The following is a 13,396-nucleotide window of genomic DNA, read 5'->3' on the forward strand; positions in this document are numbered from 1 at the left end:
GCTCTTCGATTTCTTCGCAGGTTCTTTACGACGAGGGGTTTATCCCAGCGACAGCATCGTCGTTGTCGCTGCTGCCGCCACCGCCGTCGTCGGAGTGCCGCCTCCACTACCACCACCACCACCTCCACCAGCACCACCAGCACCACCAGCACCACCACCACCATCGCCACCACCGCTGCCGCCGTCGCCGCGCTCCGGGTATCGAACGTGAGTCGCGCGGCGCTGCTTGCCGCCGCGCCGGCACCGACCATATAAATGCGCGGCGCCGGCGGGCGCGCTCAGTATGTGTCATGCTTCGCGATCGAGCGTGTTGTCCGTGATGGCGGCCCGAGTGCGGTTGAAGATGCGCTGCGGCACCGGCGTGTCGCCGCTCGCCGTTCTCCTCGCGATGTGCGCTGTATTGGGTCCTGCCAGTGGGATGTTCGAGCACCGACACTGCGATCACCAGCATCCACGGGCACACGAGGTAAGTGCCGCGCATTCACGAGCACCGCGGTGAACGATTCTAACCTCTTTCCTCGCTCCTTCGTTCCGCGCTTACATCGTTTACTCCTTGTTCTCCTTTCGCTGCTTACGCGCGTACACGCTGTACATTTTGTATCTCACGATCGTCTCTAATCTTCGTAGTAATATTTCTCGTCTACCGAGCATGTATTTCTCTATTTCCCATCTGCATCGAACGAGTTTTCACCTTCGTCGAAAGGAATCTGGTCGAGCGCGACAGATCAGGTTGCTGTTCCTCGCAGTAATACCCGTTGCATGCATTGACACGTGTTCGCTCCGTCTCTGTCTCTCTCACGTGTGGCGCGATAGTCGTTCTCCATGTGAATTGATTGCGATAACGACAGCTTTCAAATTTCATATTTTGACTTTTTCCTTCGTTAACGCAGTTTCTCGTGATACTTGAATGCTAAAATGATATAAATGGAGCGCAGCACTCCGTTACGAATTTATCACGGTTTGCGAACTCTTGCAGCTATGAATTTTATCGAGACATGGAATCGGTCGCTTGCGTTGACTCGCAGTGATTAAAGACGTGTGTATGTACATGTTTCACTTTCGCGCGACGTTTCAACGCGCCATTCATACGTTGCGCCGATAGAAGGAAGACTTCGTTGAATGTTTCCATGCGCGGCGACGAGAGGGGAGAAACACGTGTTTTCGGAACAGCACGTGCTGCTGCGGGATGTCTCGGCGCGTTGACCTTCCACGCGCGTCGCGTTTCACGGACAGCCGAGCTCGATGATGCATATGGTTTATAGGTTATAGCGTTATCGAGAGACGTTCATTCGAGTATCGTTCAAATTTCCGAGATATTTTAGAGCAAGCCTGTCGAATTTGAGCTCCGGAGCCAAAACTCGAAGCCATCGGCGTAAAAAATTCAATATGAGTAAGATTTTAGAAACTATAAACTGTTGATAAGTATCACTCTTAGATGCGTGTCAACACTTTACAATCTCCGAAATTTTATTTACATTGAATTTTTTTCAATGAATCGATGGCTCTGCGTTTTTTTTTTTGGCTCCAGAGCTTAGATTGGACAGGCCTGTTTAAGGGCGGTAGTCTGTTCTATTTTAAAACGATCTTAAGTAGACGGTCTTAAATATAAGATCCGATTATGAATATCAGCCTTCTGAGAATAATCAAATAATCAATATTTGGATTTTGTCAATATTTTCCATTACTTCTCCTATTTTCTGTTTAATCTCGCGTCACACATTGACAGCACACTCTAAAATGAAGCAGTAACTTTTTGGACCGAAATTTGGACCGTGTCTAGATAGCACACATGCCAAAATCTGAATATAAGACGTTTTAGGCTAGTATTCACAGTCCGTTATTTTTTAAGAGCTTTTTAACAGCAATATCTTAAGATATTAATGCGGCTCTCTGATTGATTCTTGATATCTTAAAACTGTATTTAAGTTTTAGGGTCTGAGCACAAAAATTGTAACATTTACAATTAGACTTGTAAATTATAGACATAAGCAACGCACATGCTTTGGCGTATGAGTCATATGATATGTGACTTATTGCCATGTCTAAGTATGTGTCATGATAATTCTTGTTCTCAGATCCTTAAAAATCGGCTATTAATATTAAAAACGTCTTAAGCTGTAATATGATTAAGACATTTAAGGCTTCGGTTGCATTAACGTTACTTTGACTTTAAGCGAGACTTAAAACTCTCCGCCTCATTTTAAAGTCGGAAAAAAGACACAGAGTTTTAAGCCTCGCTTAAAATCAAAGTAATGTTGGTGCAATCGGGCCTAAGACATCTTTAAGACGGTTATAATTGCTAGTTACAGTTGCTGGTTGATGATTCTATTTTAACTAATCATGATACAACGAGTATGGACTGGCTGCATTGTGATTTGTTAAAATAGAACCATCAACTGAGAATCACAATTGGCAACTCGCAGTCGTGATTATGGCTCACAATTTGTTATTTATTGGTTAACCTGTAGTTAGGCCGAAAATTATATTTTTCTATCTATGCTTAATCACTAAACTGATTTTGTATGTAACTTTTTAAAGTCACTATACACACATAAAATCGTTAGTTTCGTGGTTTATTAAATTAAAGTGTGAGGTCAAATACAAACTACAAGTTAATCAAATAATGAAAATCCAGATCTTAAAGATGTTTTGAAACGTCTTATGTCCTGATTTGGATACGCATGCTGTCAAGGCATTTTTTAAAAGGGCTAAAGTTATCCAAACTAAGTCAAAGTTAATTCATTTTACGATACGCGATGTGAGATTCACGTAATGTCGAGTAACATGTGAGATATTAACTCTTTGCAGTCACGTTTGAAATAATGTTTTACGACAGCCATCGCATGTTTCTTCAAGAATTTAAATGTAGACGATTATAATCGGCAAACTGTATATTTTTAAAACTATATGAACTATACTTCAAATAATAAAAATTCTTTAAGCCATGTTAAATAATAAAAAATGAAAGTGAAATATTTGGTCTTTCTTTATTTGTGAAAAATAATTTGAACTGTAAAAGGTTAATGTAGAGTTTAGAAAGATATTGATTTTATTTTTGAGCAACAGAGATTTGTTGCTTGCTATTTGAGGTAAAATCATTGTAGATATAAGCTAGTAACTTTAGAACAGAATATAGACGATTATAATCGGCAAATTATAATATATAATTTTTAAGTCACATTAGATAAATGAAAATGAGAATCAAATGCTTATTTGATCTTTGCTCATTTGTGGAAAATAATTGGACTATAAAGAATTAATACATGATTAATACATGATACGTTAATTTTATTTACAAATAACAAAGATTTGTTGTTTGCTATTTCGAGTATGAAAAATTGCAAATAAGATAATAATTTTATATAACAATGTATTTAAAGAATATATCTCTATCATTTTATTGCCATTGTGTACCAATTGCCTGCATTGTCATTTCGAGGAAAATGGAATAGTATATTTGGATGACATATATTGCAATGTAATGATTTAACTTCCTATTAAATACTTCAATGTACGCTATACTTTGAGGATCATTTACGCTCCACCGTTACGGATATCGTTTATCTCATTAAATCTCTGCCATTTGCCATAATATCCGTTCTTTAGAATGCATTGCATAATATTGCATAGAACGAACTTCGTTGATACTTGATGCTTAATGAATAATTCATAATTATTGTAATAATCATATCATCGATGAATATTAATTATATTAGTTGCAAATATTAATTGTGGACCATGTCGCAAATGTTCATTGATCTATAGAGTATTTCATTATTTGATGCCATTTTACTATTATTGAGCAAACTTGTTAAAGCAAAAATAGTTCCGGTAATTAGCGTTTATAAATGAGAAGCCTTTTCTGCTTTCTAACTCAGCTATAAAATTAAACCTTTTAATTAATTTTGTAATATACTCATTTTAACAGATTGATTAGAAGGTTATACAACAGTTATACAACAGTTTTAAAATTGAAAATTTACGAGGTAATGCTTATGAAGCTTTAGTAAAAGAAAAATTGATTTTGCTTTGATCAAAGAGTCTATGTATGAAAGAACGGCGAGATTGATGAGATATGCCATATCGCGTATGGCTTGTATCGTTTATTGGGCACTGTAAAAGTTTTGCGTAAATTTTAATTTCGTCCTTTGAAAGGACGGACTATTTTTCGCATGACAGAAAACAATCGACAGATACGACACAAGTTTTAAAATCGTGATAGGCAGACAAAAGCCGGCCATCCGTTTCCTTTTCCATCTCGTCCCCTTTTTAGCCCGAAAAAAATAGACTCAATTATCAGGATTGGAACGATGCACGAATGATTCTCTATTCGCAGAATGAACTTGATTGACTTTTCACTCGGTCAGTTTTGACAATTTTCGTTTGCGAAAGTCGACATAAAAATGTCTAGAAATAAAAATGCAACATTTCTCAATTTGCAAGATTTTCTTTCAATAAGGAAAAACAAATAGGTTTTTTTATAATTAACACACATATGTATCATAGTATCAAGCTTTTATAAAAACTGAATTTATAATGCATTGTAAAATTTAATGATTTTTTAAATCTTATTTTATTTATCTTAATCTTTTTTATTAATCTGCAGTGCAAGAGAGCATTTTTGTGCCATTTTAAAAAAATACAAATCCAGGTCAAAAATATATTTTTCTCCAGGGATCCGTTTATTTTCTTGTGCTAAAAAATGGTTTTCCATTTTGACACGAAATTGAGTGAAAAACTAGAATATTTCGATGGCATAGTATTGTGCCCATGGGCGCAACTTCAGGGTCTAACGACTCTATTGTTAACATGTACAGTATGTGAGTTTAGATCATTCAAAACAAAAATAAAAAAATATTAACATGCAATATTTTGTTTGGAGAAAATGAAAAGTAAACGTATTCTATATCACACAGCGTGCGTTAAAAACATGTACATGTCGAAAAACAATGCGCGCGACTATACATAAATGTATTTTATGTCATTATTACTTTCTAAATTTTCATAATAATTAATGAACAATTTTCAAATAATTTTCAATAAGTTAACAAATTTTTTCTCAGTTTACAGTTAGGATTTATATTTATAGCTTAACTTCGTACTACAGAGAACTAGTTTCTAACGTTTCGCGAATGGTCGAAGTGCTCGGTGGCGGTTTTATATGTGAGTGTATTCGTTTTAAGGACCGTTTCAGTGAAAGAGAATTTGCATGCGAATGTAAAAGTTTACAGTTGTCCCACTCGTGCTTATAGCACTTCGTACGAGCATTCGGAGAATTTTTCTGTTTGGCGATTCCACCGTCATCACGTACCAATTTTGCGCTCTCGTAAAGACATAACTCATTCGTACACTCACCCTTTATTCCGTATAACGTCTGATCAATAAAAGAGACATATGGAATTATGTGAATTGTGTATCCGTTGCTGGTATCTAGCCAACTGTTTACGGACTACCCTTTTCTACTAATCTAATAACACAGGAATGCCGGAACTTACACAGGTCGATATATTATGTATGCATGGAGTGCGTTCCGTTTTTACGCTTACACGCAGTAAGCATCAATTCATTCTTGTTGTCTATCAAATATTAAACAAGCATAGATGATGCTTAAGTCGTAATATGGAACGCACCCTTTGTGTAAGTTTATTTTTCTTCAAATTATTCTTTTCTTTTAACTTAATTTAATTTAATTTAATTTAATTTATTAGGTACTTAAATATACTAAAATGTATATAAGCGAAAAGTATACATAAAAGGTAAAGCACCAGCGAAGCTGCTGTTGTAAACCCTACTTGATAAATTTGAATTAATATGATAGTAATTAAATGGAATAGGTGGGACCATACCTGGCTGGTATTCATAATCTGTTTTTATTTCACTGTTTTAAGTAATGTGTTAAGATATCCTTTAATTGGTTTGTGACGTTTTAAGACTATACTTAAGATGATCTTGAATATAAGAATCGACACTATGATTACTAATCTACGAGTATATGTCCAAATTTAGTCGAAAAGTCACCTAGATCTAAACAGTTCTTCTGTGACTCCCATTAAATCAGTACGGATTACGAAATTATTCGTATAATAGGATGAGGATTTAAACTTAATTGCGACCTGTCGATTACGAGTCCGTCGCTCTCACATGGAGTCACACTATATCCCAAAAATTAACATTTGACTAAAATATTTTTTATATATATTTGGTATAATGATGCTAAGATTATTATGAGCAATTAGATAATGAAACAGTAAAACGCTTCAATAATAATTTATTTAATTGTCAGAATTTTTCCTTTTTGATCGTGATTTTAATACTAAAATTGTACGATGAAATTAATTATTCCGAAACATAGAAAATAGGAAGAATGAATGACATCCAAACCGTTTGTATCAAGATTTAAATCTCTTTGATGCGACAAAATTGCACTTAACATTTACAAAAGACATAATTATACGTAATATCTTGCAATTCGTTCGCGCTGCGAGAAGTGTCGAGTTTTCATTATGATTATCCCCATAATTTTCCCCGTCTGTGAAAAGAACGCACGGCGCGGGTGTCAAGTTTTCATTACGATTATCGGAAGTACTTTGCGCTCGCTTGCTGTCGCGGCGAGAATAAAAGTAAAACGAAGGTCGCACGATTTCGTAGGAAAAACTTTCCTAGTGCGAGCGCTTCAATGAAAGTGTACGCGAATGGAATTTCGCTGGAGCACACGTACGCGCGCGCGCGCTCTCGCAGAGTCCGGTATTTTTCTCCGGTACTGATTTATTTACGAGGCGGTCGCTTGAAATCTCGTGTGCAGAAAGGTTATTAAGAAACTCGATTCCCATCGAAGTTTATGGCTTTCGTGAGACGTGCAACGATATATGCGACGGTATGGGGCTTAAGAGGGAGGACATCGTGGAAACCGGACACGCGAGCTTTATATAGGTATTGAATTTTCTCGATTCGGATCGATCGATCGAGAATGTTAAGACTTGTCTGTACAGATAAATTAGAACGGTATATAGAAACAATATATAGAAGCAATGATAGATTATTGGTGATGGTACATTCTCATTCGATCAGTCGGTGTTTACGCGTATCTCAAGAAAATTTTATTTCTCAAGTACACTTTTCCACGATGAATATAAAATATTCCATCAAATTCTCGATACGGTTTTAGAGAAATATTTAAATGTATATTTATTTAATTCTGGTTGTAAACTTTGAATATATTACGTAGAAATGTTCGTAATAATTAATGTTTATTGGTTAAGTGAGGATTGGTTAATTTTCGCTGTACCTAATTTTGTATTTTTAATAATATAGTTAATCATGTTACGTTTACTTGTTAAATATTTTACTTGAAGAAAATATTTCGCACATATATGATAATTTCAGTATATTAAAAAATTGTTCACTAAATATTAATTAGTTTAACAAGTTTGATTTTACTGCATAATAAATAATACTAGAAATTATTGCATATTCAGACATTATAAGATTTGTATATATAATTTTATTTCAATTATCGTTTCAAAACTTCATTATTGACAAATTTGACAGATCTATTCAGTATTAAAAAGAGATGTTGAAATTGAAACGCGATATTAAGCTATATAATGAGGATATATTGTAAAGTATAAATGGATTTACGTTATTCCAAGCATGCAATCTTTTGAAAGCGAGTTAGCACATTGCAAAATGCAAAATCTTGTATTCAATGTGCCGAATCGTTAAGACTACTGAGAAACTTGTTGATATATCTAAATAGGATTATATGCGCGCGCGCATGTGTGTGTGTGTGTGTATATATAAATACACACACACACACACACACACACACATACTATATATATATTCATGTGTAGGTGGTAACAAAGGACAATAAAGTTACCATCGATTATAAAGTGAAAAATATTTTCATGAAGAGGGATTTAGATTTACACATATCTATATTGTTACAACAACGAGTTCTTAATTATGACTACAAAAAGATATTATATTATGCAATCAAGTAGCTTTTACGAAAAAAGTTCTAGTAACAGCGAATAATGTATATATTGTTACATATCAAAGTTTGCTGTAAACTCGCAGAATTGCTCCAAGAAGTGCATATTTGTAAAATTTAAATTTCATGAACTTGGTTCTGCGTGGAAAGTAATGATTCATATGTTGTTTTGTTCCAGCCACTGGAACACTTCTTGGCGCTGATTAATTATGATATTTGCAAGTATATTCACAAACGTTCGATTAGCTGCTGACGTAGACAAATAAAAATACTGCTATAGGTCTGCTAAGTCGTTACAATCGATCGGGAATAATACTACACGCAATAAGAATCATAATTAGGAAATATCTCTTGCAATTGCGTGAGTTTGCCGAACTGTGAAAAGTGAAACGTGGCAAGATGATAGATCTGAAACTAAAGAGAAGTAGTAATATCGTTGATAAAAGTAGCGTTTGTGAATTGGATTTTATTAAATATATGCAATTTTTTACGTGTTTATTAAGTAAATGTTGAATAAAATATTTTAATATCTATAAAGCTCATAATATTATTTATAATTTAGCACTCCACAAAGCGATATAATTAGACATTAAACATTTATTTTTCACTGATTATTTTATTTTTTATTTTACATTTCGTGACGTTGCAATGTGTACATTATATTAATTAAAATATTAAATACAAATTAAAATTATTGTAACATAAATCTAAAGCAAGATTTTTAATAATTAAATAAATTTTTTATAATCATGTAAATATAAAATACATTATTTCATATGTATATTAAAGTTTTGTTCATGTAAAATTATATTATAATTTATTCAACAAATAAGGAATTAACGTATACGGATTGCGATTTTCTGCGAATGTAAATCCAGTTCGAGAAGGATTTAAAAACTCGAGGCACAATTAAGCAGCGTTTTATCCCGAACGTGGAAACATATGCAAACTGTGCTCCGAAGCACTTGCTCCAACTGCTTTAACATATCCGTATTAACTGTTAATCAGGTCGGGCATACAGCACTTCTCATTAGTAGCTTCTGATTACGCGGTGTACTTAAATCAGTGCGCAACAAAGCTTTCTAAATTGTTGTTTGAATATTGTATCACTTCTGTGTGTCGGGAAAGGTAGGATTTAATAACAAACGTATCACGTCTATAACCAAGATCATGCATTATATCCGGTATGGTATATTACAATAACGGGGGCGCGTTGAACGGGCAAATTAAATTTCATCTCCATAACATTTGCAACAACGGTGATCTGGTAACACTGTGGCTCTTATCAATAGGTAATGATTATTACCTACGCAGTTTCGCGCCGGTTTGTATGTCGCTCATAACATGCGCTTCATCCACCCTCGTCATCCCAATCATTTCATCAAAACATCTACGTAGCGCATCCGTTCATGTTATCGGCGTTTGCTGTCGCTATCAGTAATCAGATGATACATTCTGCGGTAACAAGTAGCATATATCATCGGAAAGTGCGATGAAACATCTTTCATCATCAATAAAAGCTGTTGTGCTATGATACATACGTATCATATGATTCAGTATGTAATATAAATATATAACATTTCTGAGAAATTGTTTTTTTATGTAATGCATATTTTTTAATTTTGCTTACATATAAAGTTAAAACTGGAGAAAAAAATTGATAAAATTATGAATTACATAAACCTGATTTTAAAAATATACAAAATATGGAATTGACTTCTGAAAAATATATTTAAACTTACTTTTAAGATTATTTTACATGATTTGCTTATACACGGTGTGTAAGTAAATGAACGCATTAAAGTAATTGAACGCAAATAAATTTCATGATAACAATAATATTGAATTATCTATTGCTTCTAGCAATTAACGATACAGTAGTGTGTGTTAATCAGATGCAGTAACTACATTTGTACCATTACGTGATTAGGAATCAAACTGGAGCAAACTATGCTGTTTGTTTCATAATTTGATAAAGATATTTGTATGCCTCTGTATGCCTAAGGCAAAATATCGTGATAGCAATGGTTGGTAGGTAACCAGTACTGTTAACGAATGTAGAAATAAATCCAATTTTAAACTCGACGGTTACAAATGATTGGATGAACGTGTTCCAGTAGATAACTTCGATGAAACGTTTCTCCATTAATTGAACTTGCAATCAAGTCGAATTCGTTTAATCTAGACTGACTCCGGGCTGAGATTAAACTTTTTACGTTTGCGTAGAACATTGATTGACCTCGAACGATGAACGGAAGATATGTAGTTGCGAAAGATAAATTGATTTGACATAACGGATACCTTTTCAGAGAGAACGTTCCCATATTTTGCTCTTCTGAGTCGCTTGTGAACGATGTTCCTAAAATTCTAAACACGATAGAAAACGCTTGATTTATTGAAAGAAATTTCATTACAACTTTTTCCTGATTGCTTCAATACTCATCTTGTACATACAACGAAGAATACGCACTCCATACGCGTCCTGATAATTATTAGCTGTGTACGAACAAAAGCAAATTAAAATGCTTTTAGAGTCGCTTTCCTCCACGTTTGCTGTTGGTGGGAAATGCAAACTTTCTCCTGATAGTCTGAGAATTTAATAAAACGAATCGCTCACTCGGGAGTAGTATAACGGTGTAACCTTAACCTCGATCAAAATAGCGGGACGTGAAATTGGCGGAGTCGCGCGTCATCGAAGTCGGGTTACGTATTGCCGTTGCGGCCGCTTTGAAAGTTTCGGGGCATCGTTCGCTTCGAATGAAAATGGATGACCGGCTGCTCTTCGTGCGGCGCGACGTTCTCTTTTTTTTTCCTCTTCCCTTTTCTACTGCGCTTGTTCTTGTCCTTTTGCGTCCCGTTTTTCCGCCGCTTTTTGCCCAGCCAACTTTTGCGTCCCTTGGGACCGCGCGAATTGCATAGCCATGCATATTCGGAACTTTCTGCCGGCGCGGCACCTTCGGTTCATCCTTTCGTTAATAAAGAACGGCCCGTTTGGGACATCGATTCGATCGGAAAAACTGCCAACTAATTTTTCGCATATATAGGCGTATCGGAATCCGCTACCGCTTGCCTATGTCCAAGTAAAAAGAGGCGCGCGACGCTATTTGTCCGTAAGATAATATTTTTCGTGGCCGACAACATTTATCGATATAACAATTATTTTTCTGATAAAACTTATATTTGCAAATCCGCAAACGTTTCATTTTTTTAAAAATACTTTATGTAATTCTTTGTGTGATAATTAAAAAAAATCACATTATATGAGTTTGCCTCCTCATTTATCTGCAATTATTATACTTCTCTTTACATTACTTTTTTGAAAGACTAAAATTTATCTATTGAAACTTCAAGTAAACGATCTTCTAAGGTTTTACATAATTAAATGTTAAAAGAAACTTCAATGTGGTTAGAAACACACTTGTACTTTGTACAAGTGTACACATAAAAGTTCTTGCTTCAAATAAAAAATTATTAAGTTTTTTACATGACAATGCATTCTTTGAATGTGTGTTACAATGTTGTTGAAAGAATCCTTATTTCTTTCATACGAGACTATTTGAGTCTCTTGATAATGCGAACTCTTTAAGGAAGATTATTTGTATATTTTATTCCTCGGTATTTACTACTTTCAAAATTTTTTGATTTACGTACAATAATTATATTACAAGTATATTAAAGAATATATATAACTCTTATTGTGCTATTATAGGAATTTTATCGGCATAAATCCTGCAATCAGTAAATATGGTCGGCTGGCTGGGCTGTGTATCTGTACGACGATAGGTCATCCAATTTTCACAGGAAACGTTCCGGATTAATCACGGCGGATTGTTTGAACAGACAATAGCAGTCCTGGTAAACTCCAAGCATGGGTGAACATGATTCTAAGCAGCAGCGTACGAAACATTTCGGGAACGTCACCACTGCGCTAATTAGTAGACCATTCACAGATGAGCTTAATATTCTATTTCCGCGAAGACGACCGCGTTTTACATTTTTGCCACGCATACTGAGATATGGATGAGTCGTATTTTAACCGTTGTTATTCTTCGTCGCGAGTTCGCTGGTCCGCTGTTGAATCCTTCCGTTTTTTCGACAACGCGATCTTGATTGCGAAAAATTACGCCATTCTTGTGAACTTTGGCAACTGTGACGAAGTCTTTTCACGGCTATAAACGGTGTGATATGAAAGAATGAAGGATTTTCGTACCGACTTGGTATCTGAATACACACTGTAAAAAATAAAATGTTAATTTTAACTTAAAGACATTTAGTGGACTTTTTGCATGTCTCAAAAAGTCTACTAAATGTCTTTTTTAACATTACAGTATATCTACAAACTTCAGAAAAGCGCAAAAATATTTATAGTTTCTAATTATAACTTTCAACTATTTCATAAATTCTATTTTAGTTATATATAAATATTACTTTTCTCGAATATTTTTAATGAAAAATTATTTACTCTATAGCGCTTGCCATTTCATATACTGTAAAAAATAAAATGTTAATTTTAACTTAAAGACATTTAGTGGACTTTTTGAGACATGCAAAACATGAAAATGTTAATTTTAACATTTTTGCATGTCTCAAAAAGTCCACTAAATGTCTTTAAGTTAAAATTAACATTTTATTTTTTACAGTATATGAAATGGCAAGCGCTATAGAGTAAATAATTTTTCATTAAAAATATTCGAGAAAAGTAATATTTATATATAACTAAAATAGAATTTATGAAATAGTTGTTTTTTACAGTGTATAAAATGGCAAGTGCTATAGAGTAAATAATTTTTCATTAAAAATATTCGAGAAAAGTAATATTTATATATAACTAAAATAGAATTTATGAAATAGTTGAAAGTTATAATTAGAAACTATAAATATTTTTGCGCTTTTCTGAAGTTTGTAGATATACCATAATGTTGAAAAAGTAATTAAACTCTCAGAGACTTTCGAAGGCATGAATCTGTTTTTTATCTTTGCAAAGCGTGATATTTCGGGATATCCTTTTTCTTGATCAAGTTTTACGATAGACGCTAAGTTGTCAACTCGTCGCAGTTGTTGAACTTATTATGTATTCCACGTCCAATCGCGACTCCCGCTTTCCATTATTTATGTCATCCGCCAACTTGTCCTATAAAATAGTATTCTTCTTGACCTGGAAGGAAGTGTTCGCGTGTCGACGTCTCCGCGATGCACAATTTCTTGGCAGCGCGCCAAGCGTGATCCTCTAGACAACGTCACGCCCATCCTCACAAGTGTTGTAATTTCGGCGCTCTTGACGAAGTCGGGTAACGAGAGGATCTTTGTGGAGTGAACGCGAGAACGAATGCAGAAGAGAGAGAGAGGGAGGGGGGGGGAGGAGGAGAGAGAGAGAGAGAGAGAGAGAGAGAGAGAGAGAGAGAG

The 13,396-nt window shown here is 34.8% G+C and overlaps 1 protein-coding gene across 1 annotated transcript in view; it reads left to right on the forward strand.

Moving 5' to 3' along the window:
* The first annotated feature begins 267 nt into the window (after nt 1–267).
* Nucleotides 268–13,396, forward strand: part of LOC108748251 (leishmanolysin-like peptidase) — a 282,732-nt gene continuing 269,603 nt past the window's right edge. The window contains exon 1 of the mRNA XM_018486286.1: nt 268–466. Within this exon, the coding sequence (XP_018341788.1) occupies nt 284–466 (183 nt within the window). The 5' untranslated portion in view covers nt 268–283. The remainder of the gene's footprint in view (nt 467–13,396) is intronic.

Source organism: Trachymyrmex septentrionalis, unplaced genomic scaffold, assembly GCF_001594115.1.
Source record: "Trachymyrmex septentrionalis isolate Tsep2-gDNA-1 unplaced genomic scaffold, Tsep1.0 scaffold22, whole genome shotgun sequence".
NCBI classification, from domain to species: Eukaryota; Metazoa; Arthropoda; class Insecta; order Hymenoptera; family Formicidae; genus Trachymyrmex; species Trachymyrmex septentrionalis.